Consider the following 12,801-nt stretch of genomic DNA (forward strand, 5'->3'; position numbering starts at 1 on the left):
ACTGCTGCTGTTTTCCTCTGATGGACCTTTCCCCTCATCAAAAACGTCCTACTTGTTAGATAGCGGAACAGCCATATAGGTCCCCTGCACTGTCTGCCTACCCCGTCTGGTGGTCACCCATCTACCTTTCTGTACCTTTGGTGTGACCACATCTCTGTAGCTATTATCTATAACAATTGCAGCTAATTGTGTGCTTCTCAGTACTTCCAGCTGCTGCTCTAATCCATGCTTCAATGAGCTCCTGCTACTGAATGCACTTCCCACAGATGTAGACCTCAGGGTCACTTGAAGTGTACCACATTGTGCAGTAGTGGCATACAACCCCACCAATTAATGGAAGGTCTTCTCGCAGAAATTTGATAGTTCATTGCAGAATTTCACCCGATCTGGGAAATTTCTGCTCCTGTTCCCCGAACAACATTATTACAGTTTGTTGACTGCAAACGCAGACTGCACTGGCATTGCTGCTCGCTCCCTTCTGATTCTGCTGACACCCCCTGTTCCTGAATTTGATCCCATTGCTTCTTATTCTGTAAGTCAGCACTGGCTAACCCACCTGCTTGTTATCTTGCTCCAGTGTAAATGGCTTGGTTTCCCAGCTGGCTATACTAGATTTTTGTTTCACCTTTCTGGGTGATGAGTATTTCTGCTGCTTTGATTCACTCTTGACACTTCTCATTATGCACTGCAAATTTTTAGCTTAAATGTCTGCAGACTTTTCTTTATTAAAGATTAATGCCGTTCCCCCGTTGTTGGGATATATGTGTTTCAATTTTGTAGAATGTGGACCGACCTGTGACTGAATTTGAAGAGTTATTGACTATAGCCTACTGAGGAACTTTGGGTCTGAGAATTATCATTTTATGTGCTTAGCTACATAGTGCACTGAGTAAAATGGGGAAAATGGTGGAGCACCCTGTGGGTGAAATATATTCACATACTTTTCTCTTGTAACAGAATAATATTGTTCTCCAATGGATGTCTCCGATAGTCCAGATCGTGACCCTCGTTCCCCAGAGGACCAACTGTCTGAAGATGATGACCTATTGCTTGAGAGAGGGCATGAAAACGACGGTGAAGAGGATATAGACAAACATTCAGACAATGATGGAGAATGCAATGATTCTGAGGATCATGACCATTGCAGTGATGCTGAGAATCACAGTATTGGTGAACCTGACAATGAAGGGAGTCGGGACAATGGGGAAACCCATGAATCAGAGGTGGAAGAGGAGGAGGAAAAATTAAGAGAGGAAGGAGATTACAGTGAAGAAAGTGGAAATGACGGAGATAATGAGGAGCCACCTAAGGACTTGGATGTGGAATCTGACCGAGACAATGTTACAAGCCCAAAAAGAGCTTGTAATGCTGAGCAAACTGAAAAAGCGGTCTCTGAAAAACAGGATTCCCAAGCTGACGAGGAGGCTGCAAATGATTCCAAGGATGAAGCATCCTCTGTCATCAGGGACCTGGATGAGCATGAGTTGGATTATGATGAGGAGGTTCCTGAAGAACAGCCAGGGGCTGTGACGGAAGACAGTGAGAAACAAAGCACGGAGGAGAAAAGTAGTGACTCTCCAAAGGAGGGGGAAATGGAAAAAAGTCAACTTGAAGACGGGCAGTCTGAGAGAGACAGAAAAGATTCATTTCGTGAGAGGAAAAAAGATGAGGATGATGGGGAGCTTGATGAAGGAGAAGTTGAGGTATGATCTTAAATAATCTTATCTCAAGCAATTATAATGGATATTTAAGTCCTTGTATTGTACCCCTGTAAAATATCTTGTGGCACTGTTGTGTTGTGACTACTGTGATAGAGGGATCCGAGGGTTCTTGTATAGACCGTGACTCTCAAAATGTTAGCATCCAAGTAATTAAGAAACCAAATAGAATGTTCGCCTTTATTGCAAAGCAGATGGGAGTATAAAAGTAGGGAGGTCTTGCTGCAACTGTAAACGACATTGGTGAGACCACACCTTGAATACTTTGTATAGTTTTAGCTTCCTTATTTAAGGAGGCAAATATACCTATTGGAGGCAGTCAGAGAAGATTCACTGGGGTGATACTTAGGATGAAGAAATTGCCTCATGGAGCAAGGATGTACATGTTGGGCTGAAACTCTTTGGAGTTTAGAAGAATGAGAGATAACCTGACTGAAACACAGGTTCCTGAGGAGGCTTGGCTGGGTAGATGCTGAGAGGATGTTTCCCCTTGTAGGTGAATCTGCAACTAGGGGGCACCGTTTCAGAATAAGGGGTCAGCCATTTAAAACTGATAAGGAGGAATTTCTTCTCTAAGGTCATTAGTCTTTAGAATTCTGTATCCCAGAGTACAATTGGAGGATGGATCATTGAATATATTCAAAAGTGAGTTAGACAAATCTTTGGTTGGTGGGCTGGTCAGATGGGCTGATCAATGGCAAATGTTAAGGGTATTTGGGGGGGGGTCACAGGCAGGGAAGTGCGGTTGAGGCCATGATCAGATCAGCTTTGATCTTCTTGAATGGTCGTGCAAGCTTGAGTGACCAGATGGCCTACGCTGACTATTACTTGAGAGTAGAGACCCTGTTGTAGCTGGTACTTGTTGTAGAACACCTGAAATGTAATAAGAAAAGTAATTGACTGTGTCTCTCTCACTGATTGCCCTCGCACCTTTCTCTTATCCCTGTTCCCCTGGCCACTTATCATTCCTCTTTGATCTTTTTCTTTGCATTTTTGCATTCTTCCCCGTCTTGCTCCTGGCCTCTCCTCTCTTGTGTGCCAGCTCTGCCTCCCAGTCGCTCTTTGCCAGCTCTTCCTCTCTTCCAGTTGCTCCTTTCTGCGCCATAGAGTCATAGAAGTCTACAGCACAGGAGAGGCCCGTCGGCCCATCACTTCTGTGCTGGTCAAAAACAACCACTTAAATATTCTCATCCCATTGTCCAGCACTTGGCCCATAGCTTTATCTACCTTGGGACCGCAAGTGCACAAGCAAATATTTCTTAAATGTTATGAGGGTCTCTGCCTTCACCATCCTTTCAGGCAGTGAGTTTAGACTCCCACAACCCTCTGGGTGAAAAGGTTTTTCCTCACATTCCCTCTAAACCCTCTGCCGCTTACCTTAAATCTATGTCCCCTGGTCATTGATCCCTCCACCAGGGGGTAAAACTTCTTTCTGTTTACTCTATCTATGCTCTCATAATTTTATACGTCTCAATCATAAGACCATAAGACATAGGAGCGGAAGTAAGGCCATTCGGCCCATCGAGTCCACTCCACCATTCAATCCTGGCTGATTTCAACTCCATTTACCCGCTCTCTCTCCATAGCCCTTAATTCCTCGAGAAATCAAGAATTTATCAACTTCTGTCTTAAAGACACTCAACTTCCCGGCCTCCACCGCCCTCTGTGGCAATGAATTCCACAGTCCCACCACTCTCTGGCTGAAGAAGTTTCTCCTCATCTCTGTTCTAAAGTGACTCCCTTTTATTCTAAGGCTGTGCCCCCAGGTCCTAGTCTCCCCTGCTAATGGATACAACTTCCCTATGTCCACCCTATCTAAGCCATTCATTATCTTGTAAGTTTCTATTAGATCATGTCTCCTCTCAGTCTCCTCTGTTCCAAGGAATACTACCCCAGTCTAGCCAACCTCTTTTCATAGCTAAACTCTCCAGCCCAAGCAACATCCTGGTAAATCTCCTCTGCACCCTTTCAAGTGCTATCACACCCCTCCTATAATGTGGATCCAGAATTGCACGCAGTAATCTAGCTGTTGCAGAACCAGCGTTTTATACAGTTCCAGCATAACTTTCCTTCGCTTAAATTCTATGCCTCGGCTGATAAAGGCAAGTATACCATATGCCTTAACCACTGTATCCACCTGCCCTGCTGCCTAAGGCACCGATGTATATGCACACCAAGGTCCCTCTGATCCTTGGTCCTTTCCAGAGTCCTGCCATGCACAGGCTGGTTTAGCTCAAGCACAGGCTGGTTTAACTCAGCGGGCCAGACAGCAGCACAGGTTCAATTCCTGGACCAGCTTACCTGAACAGGCGCCGTAATGTGGCGACTAGGGGCTTTTCATAGTAACTTCATACTTGTGACAATAAAAGATTATTATTATTCATGTATTCCCTTGTCTTGTTTGTCCTGCCCAAGAACATCACCTCACCATTATCCGGATTGAATTCTGTTTGCCACTGATGAGCCCACCTGACCAACCTGTCCATATATGCCTGTCATCTAAGGCTTTCCTCCTTGCTATTTACCACACCACCAATTTTGGTATCATCCATGAACTTACTGATCAACCCTCCTACATTCATGTCTAAATCAGTTATGTAAACCCCAAACAGTAAGGCTCCAACACTGATGCCTCTGAGACCCCACTGGACACAGGCTTCCAGTCAGAAAAACACCCCTCGACCATCAAACTCTGCTTCCTGCCACGCAACCAATTTTGGATCCAATTTGCCAAAATGCTTGGATTCCATGGGCTCTTACCTTCACTATCAGTCTCCCATGTGGGACCTCAACAAAAGCCTTGCTGAAGTCCCAAGTAGACTGTCTGGTGCATTTCCCTCATCGACACACCTGGTCACTTCTTCAAAAAATTCAATCAGGTTGGTCAGACATGACCTCCCCTTAACCAAACCATGCTGACTATTCTTGATTAATCCCGGCCTCTCCAAATGCAGAATCATTCTGTCTCTCAGAATTACTTCCAATAGTTTCCCCACCCCTGAGGTTAGACTGGCTCACCAGTATTTTCCTGGTTTATCGTTTCCTCCCTTCTTGATTAATGGCACCACATTGGCTATCTTCCAGTCCTCCGGCACCTCTCCTGTAGATAGAGAGGAAGTGAAAATTATTGCCAGCGCTCCTGCTAACAAATGTCCTTCACGGACGGAAATCTGCCTCATTACCCAGTCTGGCCGACATGTGACTCCTGATCCACACAGTGATGCGGTTGACTCTTAACAGCCCCTCACTGAAATGGCCGAGCAAACCACTCAGTTCAAGAGCAATTAGGGATGGGCAACAAATGCTGGCCCAGCCAGTGATTCCCACATCCCAAGAACAAATTTGCCCACATTTTCACTCTTCTATTTCTCTCGGACTGTTGGGAGCCTATAGAACACTCCCAACTGTGATTGCTCCTTTTTAGTTTTTACGTTCTACTCGTATGGCTTCAGTTTTAGATGTCCCTCCTTACTGCTGTAATTGATTCCCTGGTCAAAATTGCGACACCCCCATCTCTTTTACCTCTTTTCCTGAAGATTTCTTATCCTGGAATATAATAATCTTTATTGTCACAAGTAGGCATACATTAACACTGCAATGAAGTTACTGTGAAAAGCTCCTAGTCGCCACATTCCGGCACCTGTTCGGGTACAGAATATCCAAATTACCCAACAGCATGTCTTTCGGAACTTGTGGGAGGAAACCGGAGCACCCGGAGGAAACCCACGGAGACACAGGGAGAACTTGCAGACTCCACACAGGCAGTGACCCAAGCCAAGAATCAAATCCGGGACCCTGGAGATGTGAAGCAACAGTGCTAACCACTGTGCGACATATTAAGCTGCCAAGGCTGCCCCTCAACCATATGAGTGACAGCAATTACATCAAATGCCCATGTTTTAATTTATGCCCTCCGTTCATCTGCCTTCCTCAATTCCATCAATACCAATCAAAATCAATACCATCCAATGTTGCTAAACTCCCTTGTGACTTTAAAAAAAATAAATTGAGTACCCAATTCATTTTTTTCCAATTAAGAGGCAATTTAGCGTGGCCAATCCACCTACCCTGCACATCTTTGGGTTGTGGGGGCGAAACCCACACAAATACGAGGAGAATGTACAAACTCCACACGGTCAGTGACCTCAGTGCCGTGAGGCAGCAGTGCTAACCAGTGCGCCACCGTGCTGCTCCCAACTACCTTGTGACTTAACTGGTCTAAAACTTCTATGCCTTCCTGACTCACTTTGTGTCTCTTCTAATTTTGGCTGTGCATCCATCCCTGCTGAACCTTCTCTCTGGATCCCAACTCCCTGCCAACTTAGTTTAAACCCTCCCCAACAGCACTAGCAAACCTCTTTGCAAGGATGCTGGTCCCATTTTGGTTCAGGTGCAATGTGACCGCCTGCGTGCCAGCTCCCTCCTCAGTTGCTGTGTGCTGGCTCCCTCCCCCTCCCGGCTCACTGGCTAGCCACCTTTGAATCAGAAGTTAAATGTTCAAGTTGCAGTCTAGGACTTAAGCACAAGCATCAAGGCTAACACTCCAGAGCAGGACCCCTCCAGCACTGCACTGTCAGAGATCTCTCGTTTGGTTGAGACATCAAATGAAGGCCTTGCCTGCACCCTCAGCTGGATGTAAAAAAGAATCCTTGGCTCTATTTTGAAGAAGGGAAGGGCAGTTAACCCTGGTGTCCTGGCCAATATTTATCCATCATTTAACGCCACGCAAAAATGATTGTCTGCTCATTATCACATTGCTGACTCTCGAAGGTTGCTGTGTACAAATTGGTTGCTGCAATTCCAGCAGTGAAAAGCGCTCAAAAAATTCTTGTCTTTATTTTCTTTTTGTTTTTTCTGCTAATAGAACAAAGAAATTTACATCACAGGAACAGGCACTTAGGCCCTCCAAGCCTTCAACGACCATGGTGCCCGTCAGAACTAAAACCCCAACCCTTCCGAGGACCATATCCCTCTATTCCCATCCTATTTGTGTATTTGTCAAGACGCCCCTTAAACGTCGCTGTTGTACCTGCTTCCACCACCTCCCCCGGCAGCGAGTTCAAGGCACCCACCACCCTCTGTGTAAAAATTTTTTACCTCGCACATCTCCTTTACACCTTGCTTCTCGCATCTTAAACCTATGCCCCCCAAGTAATTGATTCTTCCACCTTGGAAAAAGCTTCTGACTATCTACTACACCCCTAATAATCTTGTAGATCTCTCGGGTCGCCCCCAACCTCCGTCGTTCCAGTGTGAACAAGCCAAGTTTCTCCAACATCTCATGACTGACGTGAGAAAAATGTTTTCACATAGCGAGTGGTTCAGGCCTGGAACGCACTGCCGAGGAGTGTAGTGGAGGAGGGTTCAGTGAAATCATTCGAGAGGGGTTAGATGACTATTTGAAAATAAATAATGTGCGAGGTTATAAGGAGAAGGTAGGAGAATGGCATCAGATGAATTGCACATTCAGAAAGGCTGTGCAGGCACAATGTGTCGAATGACCTGCTTCTATACTGTAACATTTCTGTCATTCTGACATGCTTGTTTTATTCTCCTGAAACACAACCAGGCAGGATGTGAAACATTAATTGAATGTTAAAACGCCAGTGTGGATCCTGGTATCCTGCTGCAAATTCCTATGATGTGCTCATGAATTTTTGTGAAGGATCTTGACTGTAAGCTGGTTGTATACAAATAAAAGTGTGCGACTGTGTGACATAATCATAAACGTAACTTTTTATAGCAGGGAGACGAGCATTCAAATCAATTCCAAACTAACACAACTCTAGATTGCAAGGATCCTAAACAAATGAGTTTGAATTGTGTAGCTTCAGCACAGTTATTCTGTATTCTGATTCTGCAGTGGGTTTCCTTCGGCAGACTGTTGGACCAAATGTTTGTCAAATCTCTGCCATCTGAGTGATGTAATATCACATAATTTTAATGATCCATATAATCTTGCAAGGGCCTCATTGCACTTTCATAAAAGGCTCACCATTTTATGAGATCTGGAAGCTGCAGCTCTGCTTCTAGAGAGAATCATTAGTGTCTGCTTCGCTTCATTTCAGCTGCAATGAAAGTAGTCTCAGCAATGCCATACTTCAAGTTAAATTTGATTCAATAATAAATTAATAGATTTATTTACAGAAATTAAATGGGTACAGCCAGTTGGCTTTAGGATTACATATACACACCTCCCAGTGGAAGGCCTCGGTTATGCCAGGTTCATCAACTAGGGTTTAAAAACCCAGGATCTGAAAACTTGTAGATCCGGTTAGAAAACCACCCTTCAACACTTTCTTCCTGTGGACCAGAAAAGGACCTGGTTTGGACTGTACCAATAGGACCAGCTGCTCACTTTTACCTCCTGACACGGGGGGTACTTAGTCTCAATTCACACATTAGCTTCAGGTGGCACATTTATCAGATATAAATATAATTGGATTCATGCAGTTTCTTGTTTAAAAATTATCCTCAGAACTTCCTGCTGATTTTGACCGGTATTAATTGGTGGAAGTGCTAATGAGTACTGGTTCCTCAAAGAGCCTTGTCATGCCAACATATGCCGTTCTCAACTTTCCAGAAGCCATATGTCCACTGGAGACCAGCTCAAACTGGGGTTTACTCCTGCAGTGTGCTTCTGAGCAAGTTTCCCAATATTGTAATTGAACCAGCCTCTTGTGAGCAGACATCAAGGTTGAAGTGTCAAAAGAAAATATAAAACTATTTTCACAGACACTGAAGTAATTTTATTTAATGTAGAAGTGGTTTGTAATTTTAATATAGTTTTAGTTCAACATTGCCCTTCTGTTAAAATCCCACCCACCATTTACCTATCACCTGAATCTGTTTTTGTTTTTATCCCAATATGATTTACATGTTTGCACGTTTGTAACCTGATTACTTAGTCCAGTCAATTACTTTTTGACACACGTCACAATGCAACTCCGCTTTCAGGCGGCAAAAGTTTTTCTTGAATAAAAAACATTTAATCTCCACTCTCTTCCTATCTCTAACTTCCTTTCCGAAGGAATTTAGGAGCAAGAGTATATCGTTCAGCCCCTTGAGCCTGGCCCGCCAGCCAGCTAGATCATGGCTGATTATCTACCTCAATGCCACTTTCCCATGCTATCTCCACATCACCCGCTTTTTCCCCATTTCCCATTTGTTGTCATCTTTCTGCCTTTCTTGTCACATATCTCTCTCCTGCCTAGAGCAAGAATGCCGAATCTTACCCTCTTAAAATCTTAGTGTTACAATATGTCATGGGTGTAAATAGAAATAACTTTGCTGGTAAGCTGCCTGATTTTATCTGCCTAAACTCCAAATGTGAACTCCCACCTGATGATTTATCCACTTTCAAGAATGTTAACATCTTGATATTTCTTCCTCGCCATGCTTACCTCGTCCAATAGTTGATACTCCTCCTCAAGTAAAATGTCCCCGTTTGTGACACGTGTTCATTAAGGGCTGTGCGCACATGACCTTTTTGGTCTTGTAATGGCATTGCTCTTTCCTCATTAACCCTGTGCTCTTTTTGTATGTATAGAGCATCTTTGGGTTTTCTTGATTTTACTTGCCAATATATTTTCATGCCCTTCCTTTATTTATTGAATTGCCCTTTTAGTTTTGTGCCTGCACTTCTGTACTCCTCGGCTTCTGTGGTACTAAGTTCTTAGTATCTGAGATTATGGATAGGCAAAAAAATTGGCTATTTGTTATGGGCCAGGGTCTAGAAACTCCAAAGTATATCATGGAGTTCACCTGACCTACAACTGTTTTATTGATTTTGGTTACGATGAGCACAAGAGCCTGCCTTTCAGGTGTTATTCAACAGAGGCCTTAAGCACCTTTAATCAAAAAAATAAGGTTTATTCTACGAATTTAGTTAACATTTGTATAAACACGCACAGTAAGAATTTTTATCAACTACAAACTAAAGACCCCACACAGCTACAGTAATCTATGTATAACCCTTAACGAATTTCCCCTTAACTGTTCCAATTCAATAACTAAATCTAAATAATACCAGAAACCCCTTTTCAAACAGCAGGTTGGAATTCCTTCCAGAAAGCAATTATCTCTTAGGTTACCAAGCAGTCTGGAAGCAGCTTTTAAAATGAAGATAGAGAAACACATCTTTCAACCTGTGCAGTTCAAACCAGTCCAAACTCAAAGCAAAAGTAAAACCCAGGGTCACAGCCCAGTTCCACCCACACAATGACATCCCTGAAGCCATGTGTTAAGACAAAATCATTTCTTAAAGGGACACTCCCATGACACTTGCCAGTAACTTTCAGATCCCAAGAATGAATAAAAATAAGCAGATGTTTCTGGTTTATGACTTATCCTATTCCATATACTCTGTGACACCCAGTGATCTAGTTTGGCAGTCCCATTATTTTTCTTAGCGGGAACATATTTGTGCTGAACCCTCTCCATTTCCTTGAATACCCCCCACTTCGACATTATTCTATTTCTGTACGTACCAATGCATGGCTCTGATACTGATTTACCTTCAACCAGTAGTTTACTGACCACTTTGCCCAAATGACATCTCTGGCCTTTCCCTGATTTAAAATTTTTTACTCTTGGTGATGCATTTTGGAGAATCAAATCTAAGTATGAATTATACTGTAAATGGCAGAACCCATTGGCCATTAACATACAGAGAGAGGGTTCTGGGCGTGCAGGTCCACAGTTCCCTAAAAGTGGCATCACGGGTGGCCAAGGTGATTAATAGGGCAGATGGCATGCTTGCATTCATCAGAGGGCAGCATGGTGGCGCAGTGGTAGCACTGCTGTCTCACGGCGCCAAGGTCCCAGGTTCGATCCCGGCTCTGGGTCACTGTCCGTGCGGAGTTTGCACATTCTCCCTGTATTTGTGTGGGTTTCGCCTCCACAACCCAAAGATGTGCAAGGTAGGTGGATTGAACATGCTAAATTGCCCCTTAATTGGAAAAAAAATGAATTGGGTGCTCTAAATTTATTAGAAAAAAAATGCTTGCATTCATCAGCTGGGGTATTGAGTACAAGAGTTGGGAAATCATGTAGCAGCAATATAAAACCTTGGTTAGGTCGCATTTGCGTGCAGTTCTAGTCACCACACTATTAGAAGGACATGGAGCTTTGGAGAGAGTGCAAAGAAAGTTCACCAGGATGTTGCCTGGTCTCAAGGGTGTTGACTTTGAGGAGAGGTTGAATAAAGTAGGATTGTTTTCACTGGAAAGACAGCGGCTGCGGGGAGACCTGATAGAGGTGTACAAAATTATGAGAGGCATAGACAGGGTGGATAGAGGCTTTTTCCTTGGGTGGAACTGTCAGTTACACAGGCACAGGATCAAGGTGAGAGGGGGAAGGTTTAAGGGAGATGTGCGGAGTAAGATTTTCACGCAGACGGTGGTGGGTGCCTGGAACGCGCTGCCAGAGGATGTGGTGGAAGCAGGCACATTAGCAACATTTAAGAGGCATCTGAATGGATACATGAATAGGGAGGCAATCGAGGGATACGGACCGAGTAAGGGCAGAGGTTTTGTTTTTTTTTAGTTATGATCGGCACAGGCTTGGAGGGCCGAAGGGCCTGTTCCTGTGCTGTACTTTTCTTTGTTCTTTGGTCTATCTTTATTCTTTTTCCATAACTGCACCAAATCTAATTGGCCATATCCCCTAAAATGCCTTTCCGCTGATGACCCTTCCACCTGCCTAAAACTAAGTCCAGAACTTCTCTTACAAATAAAAACAAAATACTTTAAATAAACGCAAATTGTTTCAAGCCCAATATGACTCTTTTAGAACATGACCTAACATATTATCTCTTTCCAAAGTAGAGTCATATTGGACTCGAAATATTAACTATGTCCAGTGCATTCTGGACTCCTCAGCTATCTACCAGATAGTCAAGGAAATATATTCTGCACCAAGTGGGAACTCTGGGAGATTTCTTGTGTCTATATATTATATATATGTACCAGGGACCTAAGGTTGGGTGTACTGGGTGCAATTTCTGGGTCTCTCAAAACTTGGAAGTGTTGTGAACTGCGAGCAGGACGCTGATGATTGCTGACATTATATCTAATTCCTTCACCATTGGTGGCCGTGCCTTCGGTTGCACAGGCCCCAATCTCTGGAATTTCCTCTCTACACGTCTCTAACTTGCATTCTCCTTTAAGACACTTCGTAAAACCTGTCTCTTTGGCCAAGTTTTATGGTCACCTGACATACCTCTTTTGTGGCTCAGTGGATTAACTTGTTTGCTGCTGTGAAGCACCTTGGGATCTTTTATTCTGTTAAATGTACAATACAAATATAAGTTTTTGATACACTTCAAATAGCGAGGGAGTGAGTGACTGCTGACTATCGAGGAGGGCTGAATAAACTGAAGTGTGACCACCTCAAGCAATATGCTATCGACATAGCTTTCAGCATCAGAGTGTATTGCAATGATACCAGTTGCTGCTCTGGTTCTGAAACCTAGAGCTCGAGCTTCTCCAGAAGAAACGTCCTGGAGTTCCCAAGCGTTGTGCATTCAGTGAAATGCTCTGCCATCTCTGTATCCGACCATTTAAACTAGCCAGAAATAAGAATTAAGTCTACTTAAAATGTAAAAGAACTTAAACTTATTAGAGCAGCACCTAAATTTCTAAGTTTAATCCATTGCCATAAATTGAGCGAGAAAAAAGACAATGGTAACACTCAGCGTTTAATTACTCAGCTGCTGAGCTATGATGTTAGTGATGGATAACAAATGCTGACCTTGCCATGAAAGAATTTGAAAAAGCTCTTTGTTTTTTTTGTCAAGCAAATGCTGCCATTGTTCTTCAACCTGCTACAGTTCGGGTCCACATTCTGCCTGGTGCTTTCCCTATTTCTTCATTCATGCTGCCAGAGCTGCTGCTCCTTCTGCTACCACAGGTTCGCGCACTGCTCAGAGCCTTCTCTCCTGCTCTAGTTTTGTAAAGTGCATCTTCACACCCACATTGTTTACCCCCTTGGGGTATAGTGGGGAAGGATTCCTAAACTGATTATCAGCCCATTGAACCGCGTTATGAACGTTTGACAAGGTGCCGCACAGGAGACTATTAAA

At 43.7% G+C, this 12,801-nt stretch overlaps 1 protein-coding gene across 8 annotated transcripts in view; it reads left to right on the forward strand.

Moving 5' to 3' along the window:
• zc3h18 (zinc finger CCCH-type containing 18) overlaps positions 1 to 12,801 on the forward strand; it is a 319,920-nt gene that overhangs the window by 62,105 nt on the left and 245,014 nt on the right. For all 8 annotated transcript variants that reach the window (XM_072517731.1, XM_072517738.1, XM_072517736.1 and 5 more), the window contains one exon: positions 958 to 1,703. In XM_072517731.1, the coding sequence (XP_072373832.1) occupies positions 975 to 1,703 (729 nt within the window). In that variant the 5' untranslated portion in view covers positions 958 to 974. The remainder of the gene's footprint in view (positions 1 to 957; positions 1,704 to 12,801) is intronic.

Source organism: Scyliorhinus torazame, chromosome 10 (assembly GCF_047496885.1).
Source record: "Scyliorhinus torazame isolate Kashiwa2021f chromosome 10, sScyTor2.1, whole genome shotgun sequence".
Lineage (NCBI taxonomy): Eukaryota > Metazoa > Chordata > Chondrichthyes > Carcharhiniformes > Scyliorhinidae > Scyliorhinus > Scyliorhinus torazame.